The 22,696-nt window shown below is 48.4% G+C and overlaps 1 protein-coding gene across 1 annotated transcript in view; it reads left to right on the forward strand.

Annotated features, from left to right (window-relative positions):
* Positions 1–22,696, forward strand: part of LOC146201351 (uncharacterized) — a 109,028-nt gene that overhangs the window by 25,245 nt on the left and 61,087 nt on the right. The window contains exon 2 of the mRNA XM_084595789.1: positions 4,784–5,022. Within this exon, the coding sequence (XP_084451915.1) occupies positions 4,784–5,022 (239 nt within the window). The remainder of the gene's footprint in view (positions 1–4,783; positions 5,023–22,696) is intronic.

Here is a 22,696-nt window from a genome sequence, read left to right on the forward strand (position 1 = left end):
TGACAACAGGATGGTGAGGTCCCGAATTAGCCTAAATCTGAAGAAGGAACGCAACAGATTAGTAAGAAAGAAACCCATCAACCAATTAGCGGTGAAGGGGAGGGCAGAAGAGTTCAAGATCTCGCTACAGAATAGGTTTTCAGCTCTAACTGAGGATGGCGACATTACCCTAGAGGCAATGAACAATAATTTCAGAGATATCATTACTGAGTGCGCTGTAGACGTAGGCGGTAGAATAGGTAGAGTGGATACCGGTAAGCTGTCTAAGGATGCGAAAGATTTGATTAAGAAGCGCTAGAGTATGAAAGCTTCCAATCCAACAGACAAGATAGAATTGGCCGAGATATCAAAGCTTATCAATAAGCGCAAGGTGGCCAATATAAGAAAGTATAACATGGAGAAAATTGAGCATGCTGTAAAGAACGGTTGATGCCTTAAAGCGGTGAAAAAGAAATTAGAAATTGAAAGAAAAACCACATGTATGCGATAAGTGATAAGGCGGGCAACGTCATCACGAATATGGACAAGATAGTCAAAGTAGCCGAGGAGTTCTATACAGATCTCTACAGTAGCCAAAGTAGTCAGGACCGTAATGAGAATGGCGGTAGGGAAAAACGAAGGATGAGGTCAACAAAGCATTAAAAACTAGGAAAAGGGGGAAATCAGCTGGAGAGGATCAGATAACTACAGATTTGTTAAATAACGAAGGGGATATCGTGTTAGAAAGACTGGCCCCCTGTATACGCAGTGCCTGGGGTCCTCGACGGTACCGGAATCATGGAAGAATGCAAACATTATCCTCATTGATAAGAAAGGGGACTCTAAGGACCTTAAATATTACAGACCAATCAGCCTACTGTCTATTACGTATAAGGTATTTACTAAGGTAATCGCTAATAGAATCAGGACAACCTTAGACTGCAATCAAGCAAGGGATCAAGCAGGTTTTCGGAAACGATACTCTACTATCGATCATATCCATACCATCAATCAGGTGATAGAACAATGCTCGGAATATAACCAGCCCTTATACATAGCTTTCATTGATAACGAAAAAGCATTTTACTCAGTTGAAACCTCGGTGGTGATGCAGGCATTACGAAATCAGGGGGTAGATGAGCCGTACGAGAAAGTGCTGTAAGATATCTATAGTGGCTGCACAGCAACCATAGTTCTGCATAAAGAAAGTAACAAAATTCCCATAATGAAAGGTGTTAGGCAAAGAGACACAATCTCCTCATTACTATTCACAGCTTGCTTAGAGGAAGTGTTCAGAGACTTGGAATGGGAGAAGTTAGGGATAGGGGTAGATGGAGAATACCTCCGTAATCTGCGATTTGCTGATGACATTGCCTTGCTAAGCAACTCGGGAGATGACCTGCAGATAATAATTGAAGACCTAGACAGGAAACGTAGAAAGGCAGGCTTGAAAATCAATTTGAAGAAGACTAAGTACTCGAAGTAGTAGGCGAATATGTCTACTTAGGACAGGTAGTAACCGCAGATCCGGACCATGAAAAGGAAATAACAAGAAGAATAAGATTGGGATGGAGCGCATTTGGCAAGCACTCACAGATTATGACTAGCAGCATACCGGTATCGCTAAACAGGTAAGTGTACAACAGTTGCATCTTACCTCTACTCACCTATGGGGCTAAAACGTGGAGGCTAACCAAGGGAGTTCTACTTAAGTTGAGGACAACCCAAGAGGGCTATGGAACGAAAAATGGTAGGGGTAACATTAAGAGATAGAAAGCGTGCAGAGTGGGTAAGAGAAATAACTCAAGTTTCTGACATTCTAGTAGAAATTAAGAAGACGAAATGGGCATGGGCAGGACATGTAGCGCGAAGAGAGGATAACCGATGGTCGCTTAGGGTAACAAACTGGATGACCAGGGACGGAAAGCGTAGCAGGGGGCGGCAGAAAGTTAGGTGGACGGATGAGGTTAAGAAATTCGCAGGGGTCAAGTGGATGCAGCTAGCACAGAACCGGGTTAAGTGGAGAAATATGGGAGAGGCCTTCGCCCTTCAGTGGGTTTAGTCAGGCATGATGATGATGATGATGATGGTGATGGTGATGATGATGATGATGATGATGATGATGAATACATTTTATACCGCCCTGCATCATCAGACATGCTTTTTCTCATAGGAGACTGGAATGTTAAGGCGGGGAGTGAAGAAATATCCTGAATTACAGGCAAGTTCGGTCTTGGTGAGCCAAGTGAAGCTGGCAGAGTCTAGTAGAGTTTTGTCAAAAAACAACCTGACCATAGCGAATACTCGTTTTCAACAGCACACGAGGCGCCTGTACACATGGACTTCACCGGCTGGTCTGTACAGGAATCAGATTGATTATATCCTTTGCCGGCAGAGATGGAGAAGCGCTATACAAGCCGCAAAAACAAGGCCTGGGGCTGATTGTGGCACCGATCATCAGCTTCTTGTTGCCAAATTTAATCTTCGATTGCAGAAAAGGAAGAAAACTAGAAGGCCTTCCAGGTATGATTTGGATCAAATTCCATCAGAATATGCTGTGGAAGTAACGAATCGATTTCAAGAATTAGATCTAGAAGACAGAGAGCCTGAAGAGATGTGGACTGGTGTTCGTGATATAATACAAGAAGTTGCTACTAAGGTAGTTCCAAAGCAAAAGAGATGCAAGAAAGCAAACTGTTTATGTTAAGAGGCTTTGCAAATAACTGAGGAACGGTGATGACAAATGTTCTGGGGGAAAGAGAAAGATACAAGGTTCTCAATACGTATTTTCAGAAAATAGCAAGGAGAGATAAGAATATGCTTCCTGAACATACAGTGCCAAGCAGTTGAGGACAACAGCCAATTGAGGAACACAAGAGCTCTGTATAAGAATCTCAAAGCTATCAAAGGAAGCTTCTGTGCTAAGCTGGGCGTGATAAAGGACAAACAAGGAAGGGACCTCACTGAAGCCTCAGAGATAAAGAAGAGGTGGCAGGAATACACAGAACTGCACAAGAAGGACCCGGATGTGCAATCCCAACACAGGACGGTTGTGATTACTGATCTCGAGCCGGGCATCCTGAAGAGTGAAGTTGAATGGACCTTAGCCAGCCTTGCAAATAACAAAGCTAGCGGAATTGATGGCATTCCAGCTGAGCTGCACCAAAACCTCAGCTATGACACTGCTAACGTTCTGTATACATTATGTCAGCAAATTGGGACAACCCTGCAGTGGCCACAGGATTGCAGAAGGTCAGTTTTTATCCCCATTCCAAAGAAATAGTGCCAAAGATTGTTCCAACTACCGCGCGATCGCGCTTATTTCGCATGCAAGCAAGGTGATGTTGAAAATCCTCCAAGGTAGACTGCAGCAGTATGCGGTTCGGGAGCTTCCGGACGTGCAAGCTGGGTTTCGCAAGGGCAGAGGAACTAGAGACCAAATTGCCAACCTTCGCTGGATCATGGAAAAAGCAAGAGAGTTCCAGAAACCCATCTACTTCTGCTTTATTGATTATCGGAAGCATTTGACTGCGTAGATCACAGCAGATTGTGGCAAGCTCTCCAAAAGATTGGAGTTCCAATTCACCCCATCTGTCTCCTCAGGAACCTGCATGAAGGGCAAGAGGCCACAGTCAGAACTGGGCATGGTCTTACTGATTGGTTTCCGATTGAGAAAGGAGTGAAGCAAGGCTGCATACTGTCGCCCTGCCTATTTAACCTATATGCAGAGTGCATCATGAGGAAGGCCGGTCTGGAGGAGTCTTCAGCTGGAGTGAAGATTGCTGGAAAACGTATCAACAACCATAGATATGCGGATGATACCACTTTAATGGCAGAAAGTGAAGTGGAACTCAAGAGACTTCTGATGCGCGTGCAAGAAGAGAGTGAGAAGTTTGGACTTAAACTGAACATTAAAAAGACAAAGATAATGGCGTCTTGCCCTATCAAGTTCTGGAGTATCAAGGGACAAGAAGTGGAAGCTGTGACAAATTTTCTCTTCTTGGGAGTCCAAGATTACCCCGGAAGGAGACTGCAGCCATGAAATTAGGAGACGCCTGCTTCTGGGAAAGAGACCCATGGCTAGCCTCGACCGCCTAGTAAAGACCGCCAATCAAGATCCGTATAACTCGTGCTACGGTCTTTCCAGTTGTGATGTATGGATGCGTAAGTTGGACTGTGAAGAAGGCTGACTGCCGAAGGATTGACGCGTTTGAATTGTGGTGCTGGCAGAGACTCTTGATAGTTCCTTGGACAGCCAGAAGATCAAATCAGTCGATATTGTCGACAATAAACCCTGACTGCTCATTGGAGTGTCAAATTCTAAAGTTAAAGCTCAGCTACTTCGGTCATCTGAGGAGTCGCTGGAGAAAGATTTGATGTTGGGAAAGGTTGAGGGTCACCGGAGAAGAGGTAGGCAGCGAACGCGATGGTTAGATGGCATCCTCGACGCGCTGCAGATGAATTTGTGATGTTAGAAAGAAAGTGAGAGATCGGAAAGCATGGCGTGATATGGTCCATAGGGTCACGAAGAGTCGGACACGACTGAACGACTGAACTGAACTTATAGAAAGGAAGGTGAGAGTAAGGTAAGAGAGCAGAGTGTATTCCTAACAAACGGGGTACTGATATGAATCGGGCGTGTAACTCTGAAGGAGAGCTAACCGACGATAGTATTTAGGGTAACTCACTGGATTCCGAGGGGAGGCAGGGGGATGAGATTGCGAGATTTCGGTGGCTGTAATTGATAAAGGAAATTGGGAGAGGGATACCTTTGTCGGTATTTATGAAGGCGGGCGTTTCGCAGCTGTGTCTTCTGAGGTGGCCGGCTCACCCTGGGCAACTTCCTCAGCGATGTTCCCCGAGGCGGTGGCTGCCGAGCCCGAGGCGCGCGTCTTCTCCAGCCTGCTGCGCGTGTTCGAGGCGGCCGAGTGGGACAAGGTCTTCGTCAAGATGGCGCGCGTTGTTGTCAACTACTTCACCGACATGGCCTTCAAGGTGCTCTTCGGATCCACCGGCAGTCGGCGAGTGGACGCTGACAATCAGGTGAGCGAGCCCCACAATGACCTAGGGTGACTTCCCGTTTCCCTCCTGCCAATAGAACTTGCCCTGTCTGCGTCATTTTAGGAACAAATACGGCCGGCGCTGGAGTCCGGGAAGCGATCAGTGCCGGGTAAAGCTTCACGGACAATCAGCGTGATTAATGTGAAGGGCAGTGCGTCAGCATGCAAGCTCCGATTTCGCGAGCTCTTGAAGTTGAAGAATTAATCTGAACGCACTATGACAGTTTATCTGTAAGTCACTTCTTCCGTATTAATAGTAATATTGCTTATGTAAAGTAGCTTATACAAATGCAGGGCTGCCGTAGCTGTAGATGGCTTGAGTGGCAGCATCCAGCAGCAGCTAACAGACCTGAAATACACCATCGCACACAGAGGCACAACAGAAATGGGAAAACATTATTAGTTCCTGAAGTGAAAAAAAAAGCGACATGCCACCAGGAAAGGTTTCAATTTATTACGAGTGTTATTACGTGGTTTCTTTAGTTATATGGTTTTAGACTTCTAGCACAGAATACGTCCGAAAGCACTTGCCATGTTTGGTACGGCACGATGGGCAGTTAAGCCTGGTTAGATGGGAAAAAAACGTTAAGCTGTGTTGCTAAGCCATGCTATAGACTCGCATAGATAACCTAGTTCACAGAGTAGGAGACGACACTATGGTGTCGAGGGTATATTGGAGGGAAGCGCGCCAGATGGCCACCGGTGGCGGTGGGGGAAAAGGCCTGTGTGTACCAGGCAACCTTGTCTATTTATTTCTTTCTTTCTTTCTTTCTTTCTTTCTTTCTTTCTTTCTTTCTTTCTTTCTTTCTTTCTTTCTTTCTTTCTTTCTTTCTTTCTTGCACACTGTCTAAGAGGGCATCGAGGTTAAAGGTGACAGAGAACCTGAGAAGGGCGCTGACCCCCTTAAAGAATTTACGCAGGAAAAACTGCCGACGTTGTAGAATGTTCTGCCCAGCAGTAAATGAGTGGTGTCAACCTATAAAAGGTGACGTAATCATGTGTTCGAAATAATAATTAGGCGAATACGATAATTAGATAATAATTCTAGGCAAAACACACAAACTCGTGTCCGCAGCAGTTGGGAGTAATTGAGAAGTCGTAGAGGTTAATTAGCGCTGTCAATTGATAGAGGGTGACGTAATGTGTGCGGAAATGTTTAGACCAATAAGTGAATTAGGTAAATAATTAGAGGCAGAAAATGAAACAGTAAGGCGAAAATGGTCTCATTAGCAAATGCCTTGGCGCCACATTTGAATGTATCAAATACTAAAACAGTTAATTAAATATATAAATTAAGGTGACGTCAAGGATGTGACGTCAGGCAACCTCAAGTCGGGCCAAAAAAGGGCATACGAAGGGATTGGAGCGCAATTTTAAAGTTCCAAAAAGAAAGTACGTAATTAGCGCTGTCAATTAGGGTGACGACAAGGATGTGACATCATGCAACCGGAAGTAGAGTCGGAAAAGGGCATAGGAAGGGATTGAAGTGCAATATTAAAGTACCAAAGAGTAAAATGAATAAACAAGAAGCGAATTAACGTGGCGCAGATGATATAACGTCACGCCAAATGAAGTAGAGCCGATGAAGGGAAAATGAAGCACTACTACCACCTCAAGCCGTTATTTTGAAAAGGAAGGGATTAGCGCGAAATTTGCAAAGTCGCGTCCGCAGCAGTTGTGAGTAATTGAGAAGTCGTAGAAGTTAATGAGTGGTGTCAATCGATAGAGGGTGATGTAAAGTGGGCGAAAAAATAATTAAGCCAATAGGTTAATCAGGTAATTCATTCAGTTCAGTTCAGTCGTTCAGTAGTGTCCGACTCTTCGGAACCCATATCCGGACCATATCACGCAACGCTTTCCGGTCTCTCACAATCTTCTTAACATCACATAACTTCATCTGCAGTGCCTCGAGGATGCCATCTAACCACCGAGTTCGCTGCCTAACCCTTCTCCGGTGACCCTCAACCTTTCCCAACATCAAATCTTTCTCCAGCGACTCCTCTCTTCTCATCAGATGACCAAAGTAGCTGAGTTTAACTTTAGAATTTTACCCTCCGATGAGCAGTCAGGGCTTATGGTCGACAATATCGACTGATTTAATCTTCTGGCAGTAAAAGGAACTCTCCGCCAGCACCACAATTCAAACGCGTCAATTCTTCAATGGTCAGCCTTCTTCACAGTCCAACTTTCGCATCAATACATCCCAACTGGAAAGACCAAAGCACGTGTTATACGGATCTTGGTTGGCAGTCTAATGTCTCTGCTCTTTACTAGGCGGTCAAGCTAGCCATGGCTCTTTCCCAGAAGCAGGCGTCTCTTAATTTCATGGCTACAGTCTCCTTCCGGGCTAATCTTGGACTCCCAAGAAGAGAAACTATCACAGCTTCCACTTCTTGCCCTTTGATGCTCCAAGATTTAATAGGGCAAGATGCCATGATCTTTGTCTTTTTAATGTTCAGTTTAAGCCCAAACTTCTCACTTTCTTCTTTCACGCACATCAGAAGTCTTTTGAGTTCCACTTCACTTTTTGCCATTAAAGTGGTATCATCCGCATATCTAAGGTTGTTGATACGTTTTCCAGCAATCTTCACTCCAGCTGAAGACTCGTCCAGGCTGGCCTTCATCATGATGCACTCAGCATGTAGTTTAAATAGGCAGGGCGACAGTATGCAGCCTTGTCTCACTCCTTTCTCAATCGGAAACCAATGAATAAGACCATGCCCAGTTCTGACTGTGACCTCTTGCCCTTCATACAAGTTCCTGAGGAGACAGATAATGTGAATTGGACCTCCTATCTCTAGGAGAGCTTGCCACAATATGCTGTGATCTACGCAGTCAAACGCATTCGCATAATCAATAAAGCAGAAGTAGATAGGTTTCTGAAACTCTCTTGCTTTTTCCATGATCCAGCAAAGGTTGGCAATCTGGTCTCTAGTTCCTCTGTCTTTGCGAAATCCAACTTGCACGTCCGGAGGCTCCCGATCCACATACTGCTGCAGCCTACCTTGGAGGATTTTCGACATCACCTTGCTAGCATGCGAAATAAGGGTGATCGTGCGGTAGTTAGAACAATCTTTGGCTCTGCCTTTCTTTGGAAAGGGGATGTAAACTGACCTCCTCCAATCCTGTGGCCACTGCAGGGTTGTCCAAATTTGATGACATAATGTATACAGAACGTTACCAGCGTCATGGTTGAGGCTTTGAAGCATGCAATCAAGGAATGCCATCAATTCCGCTAGCTTTGTTCTTAGCAAGGCTGGCTAAGGCCCATTCAACTTTACTCTTCAGGATGCCCGGCTCGAGATCAGTAATCACATCCGGGTCCTTCTTGTACAGGTCTTCTGTGTATTCCTGCCACCTCTTCTTTATCTCTGAGGCTTCAGTGAGGTCCCTGCCTCGTTTGTCCTTTATCACGCCCAGCTTACCACAGAAGCTACCTTTTATATCTTTGATTGCCTTATACAGAGCTCTTGCGTTCCTCAATTGGCTGTTGTCCTCAACTGCTTGGCACGTTATGTTCAGGACGGCATTCTTATCTCTCCTTGCTATTTTCTGAAAATCCGCATTGAGTACCTTGTATCTTTCTCTTTCCCCCATAACTTTTGCCATCCTCGTTTCCTCAGCTCTTCAGATAACCAGTTGGCTTTCTCGCATTTCTTTTGCTTTGGAGCTACCTTAGCAGCAACTTCGTGTATTATATCACGAACACCAGTCCACATCTCTTCAGGCGCTCTGTCTTCTAGATCTAATTCTTGAAATCGATTCCTCACTTCCACAGCATATTCTGACGGAATTTGATCCAGGTCATACCTGAAAGGCCTTCTAGTTTTCTCCGCTTTCCTCAATCGAAGCCTAAATATGGCAACAAAAAGCTGATGATCGGTGCCACAATCGGCCCCAGGCCTTGCTTTTTGTGTTTCTATATCGCTTCTCCATCTCTGCCCGTAAAGAATATAATCAGTCTAATTCCTGTACAGACCGTCCGATAAAGTGCATGTGTACAGGCGCCTCTCGTGCTGTTGAAAATCAGTATTCGCTTTGGTGAGGTTGTTTTCTTGACAAAACTCTACTAGCCTCTGCCCAGCTTCATTTGGCTCACCAAAACCGAACTTGCCTGTAATTCCGGATATTTCTTCACTCCCCACTTTAGCATTCCAGTATCCAATGAGAAAAAGGACGTCTGATGATGGAGTGCGGTCTAAAAGGTATTGCAGGTCAGCATAAAATCTGTCAACGTCAGCGTCTTCCGCAGTAGTGGTTGGTGCATCAACTTGAAAAACTTTTATGTTGAAAGGGTGACCTTGGATCCGAAGCGAAATCATTTAGTCGTTTTTGGGATTGTACCCTAGCACTGCTTTGCCCATTCTTCTGCCAACTATGAGAGCGACCCCATTCCTTCTCCTGGATTCGTGCCCACAATAAAAGACATAATGGTCCTTGGAATTTAATTCTCCCATTCCGGTCCACTTGTGCTCGCTGATGCCCAAGATATCAATGTTCAATCTGTCCATTTCTCTCTTGACGACATCCAGTTTACCTTGCGTCATAGATCTTAAATTCCATGTTGCTATGTGATATATCTCCTTGCAACATCGGACTTTCCAGTCGCTTCCCGACACGTCCACAACTGAGCGTCCTTTTGGCTTTAGCCCAGCCGCTTCATTCGTCCTGGAGGTACTAGGAATCGCCCTTTGTTCATCCCCAGTAACATGTGGGACGCCTTCCAACCTGGGGGGCTCATCTTCCGGCGCCCTGTCATTAATGCTATTGTGACTATCCATATGGTTTTCTTGGCAGGAAATACTGGATTGGGTTGCCATTACCTTCCCCAGTGAATCACATTTTGTCAGAACTCTCTGCCGTGACCTGTCTACCTTGGGTGGCCCTACACAGCAGAGCTCACGACTTCATCGAATTTCGCAAGCCCCTCCGCCACCACAAGGCAGTGATCCATGAAGGGGAATTAATTAGAGGCAAGAAATGAAAACGTAAAGGCGAACGTAGTCTTATTAGCGAATGGCTTAGCGCCACATTTGAATGCATCAAGTATAAAAGAGGAATTAAATCAGTCAATTAGGGTGATATTAAAGATCTGCCGTCACACAACCTGAAGTCAAGCCAAAAAAGGCCATAGGAAGGGATTGGCGCACAATTTGAAAGTACCAGCGACTAAAGTAGTTAACTAAGGCAGTCAATTAGGGTTACTTCAAGGATGTGACATCACGCAAACGGAAGCAGAGCGAAAAAAAGGCTTAGGAAGGGATTGGAGCGCAATTGAATGTACCGAAGTACCGAAGACTAAAATGAGTAAACAAGAAGTGAAATAATGTGACGTCACGCAACCGGAAGTAGAGCCGAAAAGGGCATAGGAGGTATTGGCGCGCAATTTGAATGTAGCAAAGACTAAAATGAATAAACAAGAAATGAATTAATGTAACGCAGAGGATGTGATGTCAGGAAACTAAGTAGAGCCGAAAAGGGCATAGGAAGGAATTGGCGCGCAATTTAAACCTACCAAAGTGTAAAATGGGTAAACAAGACGATAATTAACTAACTATAGAAGCAACCAGAAGTAATCAACAACAGCATCCGTACTTTCGCATTACCCCAGTGCAGATTCTGCACTGCTCTTTAGTGTTCACTGCTGCGTATAGACCAACACCGTGTTTACAAACAAAGGGGGCGCTCGCGGCACCGCAGCCGACTGGGGGTGAAAAATAGGGTTAGCATCCATAGGAATACATGGAATCGAAATATTCCAAAGCAGTTTTCTCATTTCACAGGGCACCTGTGATGTTGTTATTCGGTACAAAGCAACTATGAATATCCTAGAACCGATCTTCAAAATATTAAATCTCATTACCGAGGCGAAGTATTTTTAAAATACCGCGAAACATGTTGGGGTGCGAGTTGGGAGGTTGACCCGTAGAAATACATGACAACACAACTTACCGGAACATTTTTCTCATTTCGCAGAGCATCAGAAGTGGTGGCCGGTCGTTAAACGTTGACCAGCGCTTTGAAGAAGTGCGTGATAAAGTATGGTGCGTCATTACGGAGGCAGTCTACTTGTAAAACTCCACGAATAACCTGTCTTATGAATCCAGACACCGCCAAAAGGCAAGCTGGGTGTAGCGAATCGCGCAGTTTTGCTTACAGTCTGATATGCTGCCGCTTAGGGTAAATAAGCTTGATAATACTGTCGTTCCAGTGATACGTGCTAGACAGAATTACATTTAAAAAGCAGTTGTCAAGCGCCATACGACAATATGAGCCGAATGAGATTCGCGCATTGCAGCAGACGACAGCGTAGCTGGTGCTGGAGCTCCGGAGCGTCTGCTAGCGACAGCGGGTGGTGCGCGGTCAGTTTATCGTACTGTGAGCAGTCCCGCAAGTCGTCAGACTTGCATCACTTGCGAGAGAATGTCTTGTGTCATGCAACATGACGTCGGGGCATGTCGGGGCGTCGTACAAGACATTAACCAAAAAAATGAGAAGGGTTCAACGCTGCTGAACCGAGCAAAATGTTGCGGTAAGTTGTGTTTACATGTATTGCTATGGGTCGCCCTCTCAACTCGCACCCCGATAAGTTTCGCGGGGTTTTAAAAATACTTCGCCTCGGTAATGAGATTTCACACTTCCACGATCTATTCCAGGGCGTTCATGGTTGCTCTGTACCGAATAACGATATCACAGATGACCCGTGAAATCAGAAAACGGCTTTAGAACATTTCGCTTCCATGTATTCCTATGGGCGCTAAACCTATTTTTCACCCCCAGTCGGACCACGCTGGCGTTAGAAGAGCTATAGTGCCTAGAATATACTGGCTAGTGTGCTGAGCGCGCGCCCCGCGCTATGCGAGAGGGTGGCTCCTTCCGTGATGCCTGCCCGCTACTGTCAATAGAGGGCGCTGCTCGTCGGGAGGGTGCCACAGTCGCAGCTGCGCTGGCTGCGCAGACTGGTCGCCGCTTGTTTTGACGTGTGTTGCAGCTTTCCAGGTGCTTCTTCAGTGACTGTTTTGTAGCTTTGCTACTTTTGTGCGTGTCTTGTGGCTTCTCTGTCAGTGGGCGTGAAGTTTCGAGAATTGTTTCGGAAGTTCGCGAAACAAATGCCAGTGGCGCAGGACGATGTCAAAAGCAAAGCGGCAGTGCGAGGAAACGAAGTGTTTTGTGCCGCTTTGTCGGAGTGGTTACAAGTCTAGTAAAGAGCGTGTCTCGATGTTTACTGCTCCAACCGACCCTGTGCGGCTCGCGGATTGGGAAAGGAAAATCAAGAGAGGGGACAGAAAGTTGACGCCGTTAGCTGTGGTGTGCGAAAAACACTTTGAAGACATCTGCATCGAGCGCTCGTTCAAGGTAACAGTCAACGGTGTTGTTAATGAGATTCTCCGAGAGAAACCCCGTCTAAAGCCCGATGCTGTCCCGACTGTTTTTGAGAACTACACTCCACACATTGTGCTCAAGACGGCGCGAAAAAGGAAGGAAAGAAACATATGCGAGCAGCAACCAGCTCGTAAACGCCATAAGCGGGACGCAGGGACTGGACCCGGCGATTCGGGCTCGGAAATCAACGAGGGCTCCTGTTTTCTCGAAGCTGGCTTTCAAGACTGCAACGACTCCTCCGGCTCCAGTGAAGCGAGCATTGTGGGTGAACAGAGTGGCAGCCAGGCTACACTGCAGACACCTAACCACCACGGAGGCCGTCATCCGTTTGAGGACATTCTCATTCCGGCTACATGGATGCGGATACCTTCCGTGGATGACAGCCTAGCTTATGCTTGCTGCGAAGCACAAGCAAATAATTTTTCAAATTTGTTCATGGTAAGAGTGGTCAGCTTTGGAAAGCCTTCAGCTGATCAAGGCCCGGTCGTGGCCACTGTTTATTTGAGAGGCCGAGAGGATGGCAAGAAAGCTGTCAGGACACGGAATGAGGCGGAATCTGATTGGAGATGTAATATGAAATACCTGTGTGGTGGCTGCGGTATGAAGCCTACCTCAACAAAGTATGCTTCATACCGGGAAATGTATTTTGCCGAGAGGTGCCTCCTCACAACTGAGTCCAGAGGAGAATCTTGCGCGCAATGCAAATATCAACGCAAGCTTGCCCAATACCAAATGCGCAGAACAAAGAAAAAAAGTGCGTGCAATGAAAAGAAAAAGTCTAAGAACATCATTCGCAATTTGGCCAGAACAAGGCTTACCAGTGCACAGGCACAAATTTCCCAAATGAAAGAACGAAACGAAGCACTAAGTGAACGGGAATTTGAGAAAAGAATCCAGGCACTCCCATCGCAAGCAGCAGCTGGCTGTGAAGAACTGTTTTCTTGCTGCTAATGATAATGGCGGGCTCATTTACCCAAGTCAAGCCTTATCAAGTGCTGTAAAGCTCATGGAAGATAGCTTTACATCATTTTTCAGCAAGAAGAAGTTGCATATGGAAAGCTTACTTGAGTTGGCCAGCCTTTTACATTCCCTAACGTTTCCAACTCTTGGGTGCCCCGAGCATCAGAAGCAGACACTGTCAGGTGTGCTAAAGTTTTATGTTCTGTTGAGATTTAGATTCTTTGGCAAGGGACTTAACAAGGAACGAGACGGACAGCGAGAGCGACTGAAACTGTTGAAGTTGCGCCACTGCAATTGAACGCACTTTTCGTAGCTTCTGTTCACCAAAAAGCATTGCCTTCCACTCGCATTGTCACCTTTGATTAAACATGCTGCCTTCGTTCTATTAAACTGAATCTGTGTTTCGTGACTTGTATTCTTTGAGTTTGAATTCCTCCAAACGCGAAAGCTCTCATGTGCGTTTACCGGGTTAGCGTGTGGCTCATGTACCGATTGAGCTTTCAAGTTTGAGCAATCTGCACAAAGCAATTCGATATTAACATTAGCATGTTAAAACGTTACATCAATCCTAAGCTCCTGAAAGAGCTCTAAAACAAAGTATTAAACGTGAGCCAAAGCAACGCGCAGCTCCCTTACGAACTCTCAGCAGCGCGGCGCAATGTGCGCGAGAAACCGGCTCGCACCCTCTCGCACCACAGCGCCCCTATGCGGCCGCCGCCGGCAGGCATCAAATCTGGTGCCACCGCGCCGCCCGCGCTCAGCACACTAGTCAGTATATTCTAGGTACTATAGAAGAGCCACTGCATCGTGCTTACGTCACAGATCGGTTTTGGTATTTAGTGACTGTAGTCGTGGATTAAATGTGATCTTTACGTTCCGCGGTTGAGAGTAACCCGATCTAGCCGTAGTTCTCGACAAGGAGGTTGTGGTGGTTGTCTCACACAATGCAACGCAGTTTATCGCACCTACGTTTTGGTGGAACGCAGGCTACTCTTCATCCTTTTAGCGAAAGAAGCCATGAATTTCTCAGAGCGTTGTGAAGTATTATATGGAGATCGACGAGTTTCAGCATTGTTTATTTCTTTAGACGTCGGGCTTGTAAGAATAACAAACGTAGCCGTACGTGAAAGTATTGGGTCGAACAGCTTGCTTCTCGCTGGTTGTTTGGAGATATCGTATGTGGGGTTCAACATCTCAAAGCGACTCGGGCTACGGACGCCGCCATTGTAGAAAGCTCCGAATAGTTAAGACCCCCTGAGGATCTTCAACGTGCACTGACATCGCAAGAACACAGGCGCCCTCTCGGCCGTACCGGAAACGGCTTGGCATAATCCCGTTATTGAGCCAGTGTTTATACTGTTGCATCGAAATGTTAAATGCTTCCTAACCGGCGCATTATTTCTAATGTTCGTTCGTGCTCAGCAAATTATTTCCAGTCAAGTTTTCAGAAGCATAAATGAGCAAGTAAAAAAGAAAGTGGCATTTTGCTCGCACTTTATATAACAGTAACATGGAGATGACTGACGTCCGTATTTCTTTGCAGAGAACCTTGTTTATAACCACCCAAATAACATGGAAGAGCGCAGAGAAAAAAATTAAAGAGCACTGCCGAATCTGCATTGGAGCAATGCGAAAGCACGGACGCTGCTGTTGGTTGCTTCTAGCTGCTTAATTCATTTCTTGCTTACCCATTTTATTCTTCGGTACTTTCAAATTGCGCACCAATTCCTTCCTATGCCCTTTTTCGGCTCTACTTCCGGTTGCGTGACGTGAAAGCAGTAAAAAAGAAGTTCGGCATAGGCAGAAATGAGATGTATGCACAGAGGGACAACACGGACAATATGATTACTAACATGGAGAAAATAAGCAAAGTAGCCGAGTTCTATGCGGACCTCTACAGTAGCCATAGTAGTCAGAACTAGAATGAAATTGGCTGTAATAAAAAGCGATAAGACGTTCCGCCAGTTACGTAGGTCGAGGTTGAGAAAGCCTAGAAGCTACGAAAAGAGGAAAATCACCAGGGGAGGACGGAGAGGATATCGTGCGAGAAAAACTGGCCACCCAGTAAACGCAATGCCTGATGGCATCGAAAGTACCGCAATAATGGAACAACGCTAACATTATCTTAATTCTTAAGAAAGGGGGCGATAAGGACTTGAGAAATTTTAGACCAATCAGCTTACTATCAGTTACGTCAATAGGATCAGAACAACCTTAGACCTTAATCAAAGGATGAAGCAGGATTTCGGAAAGGGTACTCCTACCATTGCGCCTTGTTTGTGCCTGTGTGTTTCCTTACGTCCCGTCTTTTTAGCGCAGTTTTACTCGTTCAATTAATATGAACCAACTAGCCCTTCAGAGTGTATTACTTGAAGGCCTCGCCTTCAAAAAACGGGTCCGCGAGCCATGGTCTCGCCCGACGAGTGACAAATCCAGTCTCTTAAAAACACCGGTTTATTCCGGATAAACAAAAAAGCAAAACAGAGAAACATAAGACGCTACTGCGCTAAGAACAGGCTGTTCACGCGCGCGACAATAGAACACCAACGAAAAGCGGGAAGAATGGCAGGGCCTTACCGCGGTGAAACAAAACACACTGCGAAGCGAATAAAACGAGCAATGGGGCCAAAGCGCTAACGGCGACACAAGAAAGATTGCTCCTCGCGGCACAGCAACTCACAGAAATACGCCTAGGCTGTTCCTGCAGGCACTGCTTCCATCTTCGCGTCGGCGATCTTTCGGTCGTCCGTGCACACCCTGCTGGCCCATGACGCTCGCCGGTTGCCCCCGCGCCGGCCTTTCCGCTGGGCGAAAAAAGCCCCGCGCCTCGCTTCTGCACGCGCTTATCTACCCTCGTCTGTCGCCGCTAACATCACGCCCCCCAAGATTATCTGCTTGCTCATGCGCACTCGCGCTGCCCGTGCAAACACAATACAAATAGAAAGACGCGCGCGCGGTTTAAAACACCTAAAGGGGCTGCGGAGCCCCACACTCCCCCCCTCCCAAGACGGGACACCTCCCGATGTTTCTAAGAACGAAACAAAGAAGGGCACTGGGAGGAGTACAAAAACAATGCTGGTTCTGACGAGCTGCCCGCTTGAAGGAATCCGCTGGACTGGTGGCACTCATCAGACGATGGTCCAGGTGGTTCACATCTGGTAGACCCGAGTGCCGTTACGTACTTTCTGGCCGCTCGTAGTACTTTCTCAGGTCGGCGACGTTGACTGGTCCGATCTCCCGGCCACCCTGCACATGACGAAGCATGTAAGCCAGTCGCGACAGGCGCTTTATTACTACAAAAGGACCAGTCCATCGAGGAGCGAGAGAGGCGGCAAATCCTTTTGTGGCATCACTTAGCGGGTGCGAGCGGCGGAGTACTTTATCCCCAACGTCGAACTGCAAAGGACGTCTGCACTTGTTGTACTGGCCGCAGTGCTCCAGGCGGGCGAGGTCCAAGTTCTCCCTGGCCTCCTTTAGAGTTCCAGCGAGACGACTGGAGAGATCCTGGGTGAACCTGGAATAACTGCGAGCCTGTAAATCAGAGTCATGGGTAAGGGCATGTTCAATGGGAAATCGAAGCTCACGGCCAAGAAGAATAGCTGCCGGCGTAAACCAAGTCGACCGGTTTACTGTGGTTTTTGTGGCGAAAGCCATCTCCTGCACTCGGAAAGCCCAGTCTTTGTGACGTTCCGTGAAAGCCACGAGCATGTTTTTCAGGTTTCTGTTGACCTGCTCTCTGATGTTTTCCTGAGGATGGTAGGGCGTAGTCTTTCTGTGCTGCACGCCAAGAGCTTCGCAGGTGTCAGCAAATACCCTGCCCGTGAAATACGTCGCATTATCAGTGATTAGCTGCGCCAGGAAGCCGAACCGAGTGAATGAGTCTAGGAGTTTATCCCAGACTACTTTTGAGTCCAGTTTACGCAGCGGGTGTAATTCAACCCACTTAAAAAAATGATCAGTCACCACTAGCAAGCAGCGATTTCCTTTCACAGATCTAGGATAAGAGCCCATTACGTCGCAGGCAACAATCTCCCACGGGTAACGGCTCTCCACAGGTTGCAAGAAGCCCGGTGGTTTACCTCCCCTTGCCTTCGCTGCCTGGCATGTAAGACAAGTACGGACGTATGCCACGACATCCTTTCTCATGCGGGGCCAAGTCACGATGCGACCTAACTTTTCATATATTTTCTTGTCATCGCTGTGGCCTGCAAGGCATGTGTCGTGAAAATACTCTAAAAAGAGCTAGCGGAGGCTCTTTGGTACGATAACACGAAATGGGGACTCACCACCATCTGTGTCGGCAGCGGGTATATACCTCAGGAGAAGTCCATCCTCTGCTTCCAGGTAGCAGTCATAGCTGCCGGTAGGCGCTGTGCTTCCTACAGGGTTGGCGCTGTCCAGGCCCTTTCGTATTTGGATGCACTGAGGATCGCTTAGCTGAGCTTGGAGCAGCTGTTGACGGGAAACCAGCGTTCCCCAGGCATCAGCGGCTTCTGCGATCACCAGGACTTGCGGTGCTTGCTCGCCATCTGCAGGTAACGGAGCTCGGGACAGGGCGTCGGCTGCCTTGTTGAAGGTGCCTTTCTTGTACTCCACCCTGTAATTATATTTCTGAAGAGCGAGCGCCCAGCGGGCTAGACGGCCGGCTGGGTTTTGCAGCTTTGACAACCAAGACAGTGCCTGATGATCGGTCTGAATTGTAAACTCAGCCCCATCCAAATACATGTCAAACTTTTTTAGCGCAAATACAATTGCCAAGCACTCTTTCTCTGTTACCTTGTAGTTTCGTTCCGGCGATGAGAGAGTGCGACTTGCAAATGCCAAGGGGCAAAGCTTCCCTTCGTGATCCTGAAGTAAAACAGCACCTATTCCATAATCACTCGCATCAGTCTGCACTGTAAAGAGCCGGTTTAGGTCCGGGAGCCGCAGACGAGCAGTATCGGCGATAGCTGTTGACAGCGCCCGAAACGATTCCTGCTCCGTGTCTGTCCAGGACCAACGGGCGCCTTTTCGGAGAAGCTGATGAAGGGGTCTTGCCAGGTCCGCACAGTTTGGAATAAAGTGGCGGTAGAAACTGACCATGCCCAAGAATCGCTGCAGGCTCTTGACGTTTGTTGGTGATGGCAGCTGCAACATGGCCTGCAGTTTCTCCTCGTCAGGCCGGACTGTGCCCTGTTCAACAATGAAACCAAGCAGGTTGATTCTGCGTGAAACCAACTGCACTTTGCGGGGATTAATGGTGATGTCTGCGTCCTTCATTCGTTGCAGAACAGTGGTTAAATGGATCAGATGCTCATCTAGGCTTTCTGAAAACACCACGACGTCGTTCATGTATGCCATTGCATAGTTGAATTTCGTGTCTCCGAACACTATATCTATCACGCGCTGAAAGGTAGCAGGCGAATTGCATAAACCGAAAGGCAGTCGAACAAACTCGAATAAGCCCCGATGGCAAGTGAATGCAGTTTTTTCAATGTCACTCTGGTGAATCGGTATCTGCAGAAAACCCCTGCTACAGTCTAGAGTAGTGAAGAATTTTGCTGATCCAAGCGTATACATAACAGAGTCGACTGACGGAAAAGGGTACGAATCTCTGACTGTTACAGCGTTTAGCCGCTGATAGTCGACACATAAGCGTCCTGTGCCGTCTTTCTTAGGCGCAAGAGCAACGGGAAAAGCACAAGGGCTCTTTGAGGGTCTTATTGCCCCGGTACCCACCATTTCATCCAGAGTGGCATCCAGGAGTCCTCGCTTGTGGACGCTCAACGGCCTGGGGTTGAAACGAATCAGGCGGGAGCTGCCGGTGTCAATCCTGTGCGTCAGCACGTTAGCTTTCCCAGGAGCCTCCGTGAACATGGTAGCGAAGGGCTCAAGTGTCGCCTGAATTCTGGATCTTTCCATTTGTGACCCTGTGAAAGACTGCAGGACAGTGAGAACACCACTTTCTGCCACTCCGACTGAGGGGGGATTTGCGACCAGAAGATTTGAGTGACGCTCTGTTATCTTTGTAATGAACTTGAGTGGTTCTGCATTAATGCCGTATCGGCAGCTGCCTGAATGTAGGTCGACAAGGATTCCTGCCTTCGAGATGAAGTTACGGCCCAAAATTACCGGACAAGAGAGTCCGCGAAGATGCAGAAAGCGCTGCCTTATTTTGGGACCATTCAGGGTAACTGTCAGACGTGCCGCAGAGGTTACCGAGGCTATCTGTGGCGATGCCATCTGAAGCTGTGTGGTCACGTCTCGTAACTGGAAATGCCTTGCATCGCATGCTCGCTTGACCTCATCGCCAAAAACAGAAACAGTGGAACCTGTGTCCAGTAGAGCGGGCACCTGCATCCCCGCTATTTTGACAGCCACCAACGGTGCATTATCAGGGCGGGCATCCTGGAGGCGGAAAGTGGACGGCAAATCGCTTACCGTTTAGTCCTTGATGTCCTGGGGTCGTGATTCACGTTCCAATGGGCCGCCAGTCACCTCTGGTGCCGGGGCTGTCTGGGCCAGAGGAGACGACTTCTTTCCTCGTCCCTTACGTCGCTTCGGCTGACATCTGCAACAGCCCCATACCCTGGCCGCCGGGTGATGAGATGACCAAAACACCAGGCTCTATGTTGGCCAGGCTCCTTCGCCCGCATTGTAGCAGGCAGCAGCCAGAAGAGGCCCGGTCCGGCCTGCCACCCCTTGTTCTCGGCCAGTCACCAGAGGATGTCCGGTCTGGCCTGCCACCCCTTGCTCAGTCACCGGAGGAGGCCCGGTCCGGCCTGCCACCCCTTGCTCAGTCACCGGAGGAGGCCCGGTCCGGCCTTCCACCCCTTGCTCTCGGTCGGTCACCGGAGGAGGCCTGGTCCGGCCTGCCACCCCTTGCTTTCGGTCAGTCATCGGAGGAGCCCGGTCCGGCCTGCCACCCCTTCCTCTCGGCCAGTCACCGGAGGGGGCCCGGTCCGGCCTGCTACCCCTTGCTCTCGGCCAGTCACCGGAGGAGGCCCTGTCCGACCTGCCACTCCCTGCAGTCGGTCAGTCAGCGGAGGAGGCCCGGTCCAGCCTGCCATCCCCTGCAGTCGGTCAGTCACTGGAGGAGGCCCGGTCCGGCCTGCCACCCCCTGCAGTCGGCCAGTCACTGGAGGAGGCCCGGTCCGGCCTGCCACCCTGCAGTCGGCCAGTCACTGGAGGAGGCCCAGTCCGGCCTGCCACCCCCTGCAGTCGGTCAGGCAGCGGAGGAGGCCCAGTCCGGCCTGCCACCCCCTGCAGACGGCCAGTCACCGGAGGAGGCGCACCAGGGATTGCGACCTCGTGGAAGTCGCCTGCCCCCATACGGCAGCTGGGGGTTATCACGCTGCGGGCTGCCAATGATCCGAGCCATGCACAGGACGGCTCGAGGCAGGTCTTCGCTGGGGGAGGTGGCTTGTAGTTGAGCTCCGCCAGAAAAGATGCCTCGATGCAAGAGGCCTCCCTGGCCATGTCCTCGAAGTCCATGAACTGGCGGCGCCGGATGTATGGCTGGTACCTCGGATGGCACCGATGTATGGCATGAACCACCTTCTCTGGTTCCGGAGCTCCAGGATCTGCCCGCTCGTGCAGCTCTTGAAAACTGCGCAAAAACTCGAGCAAACCCTCGTGTTCGCCTTGCGTCCTGGCACCAAGCTCATCCTTGATGCGTATGCCGTAGTCAGGCGGCAAAAACTCTTCCCGAAAACGCTGTACAAAGTCTGTTTTGTTGTGAATGGCCGCTGTCTACGCCTCCTGGTTGCTGCGGAACCTGCTAAAGCTACAGGAATCACACGTGTGACCAGAGCACTGTCCGAAATTGCCATTGCCATCTGATAGTCATCAAGATCATAACGAAAATCGCAAACAGATTTCTTGTCGGCGTATCCTTCAAACCTCGGCACGGGCAAATTTAGCTGCAGATTGTTATCGTGATACAAGGGAGTGGGCGTTAACGAAACTGGCTCGCTTCCCATCCCTTCTCTAAATCGGGCCTTTGACGCAAGTAGCTGGGACAGTAGGCCAATAATTCCGCTTTGAAAATCCGACGGTTCACTTTTCTGGTCTCCTAATTGCTCTTGCATAGAACCCGCATGGTTGGGGGGTAGAAATGCATCTTTCAACTGGGCGCTTGCGCCAGGTAAGTTGAGATTATCCGCCATAGCTACGCATTGAAACGTGGAATGTTCTCACTAAGGTTGCGACACTCGCGGGGCAAACCAAAGCTCGAGCAAAAATCACGTCGGGCGCCAGATGAAGGCCTCGCCTTCAAAAAACGGGTCCGCGAGCCATGGTCTCGCCCGACGAGAGACAAATCCAGTCTCTTAAAAACACCGGTTTATTCCGATTAAACAAAAAAAGCAAAACAGAGAAACATAAGACGCTACTGCGCTAAGAACAGGCTGTTCACGCGCGCGACAATAGAACACCAACGGAAAGAGGGAAGAATGGCAGGGCCTTACCGCGGCGAAACAAAACACACTGCGGAGCGAATAAAACGAGCAATGGGGCCAAAGCGCTAACGGCGACACAAGAAAGATTGCTCCTCGCGGCACAGCAACTCACAGAAATACGCCTAGGCTGTTCCTGCAGGCACTGCTTCCATCTTCGCGTCGGCGATCTTCTTTCGGTCGTCCGTGCACACCCTGCTGGCCCATGACGCTCGCCGGTTGCCCCCGCGCCGGCCTTTACGCCGGGCGAAAAAAGCCCCGCACCTCGCTTCTGCATGCGCTTATCTACCCTCGTGTGTCGCCACTAACATCACGCCCCCCAAGATTATCTGCTTGCTCATGCGCACTCGCGCTGCCCGTGCAAACACAATGCAAATAGAAAGACGCGCGCGTGGATTAAAACACCTAAAGGGGCTGCGGAGCCCCACATACTCTACCATCGATCGCATCCACACTATAAACTAGGTGATAGAAAGTTACCAGCCTCTATACATAGCATTCATTGGCTGCGAGAAAGCCTTTAATTCGATCGAAATCTCAGCGGTCATGCGGGCATTGCGAGGTCAGGGTGTAGGTGAGCAATATGTGAAAATACTGGACCATAGTTATACTGGCTGCGCTGCAACCAAAGTTCTGCATAAGGAAAGTTATACAATTTCAATTAAGAAAGGTGTTGGGCAAGGAGATACGATCTCCCCAGTGCAATTTTCAGCTTGCTTAGAGAGTATAAAAAGGCATGGAATGGGAACAGTTAGGACTCAGGATCTATGGAGTATATCTGAGTAATTGGAGCTGATGGCATTGCCTTCTTAACTGGCTCATGGGACTAAACCCAAAGAATGATAAATGATCTCAGACAGGAGAAACAGAAATGTAAGC

Source organism: Amblyomma maculatum, chromosome 2 (assembly GCF_055883805.1).
Source record: "Amblyomma maculatum isolate TAMU_Amacu chromosome 2, ASM5588380v1, whole genome shotgun sequence".
Taxonomy (NCBI): domain Eukaryota; kingdom Metazoa; phylum Arthropoda; class Arachnida; order Ixodida; family Ixodidae; genus Amblyomma; species Amblyomma maculatum.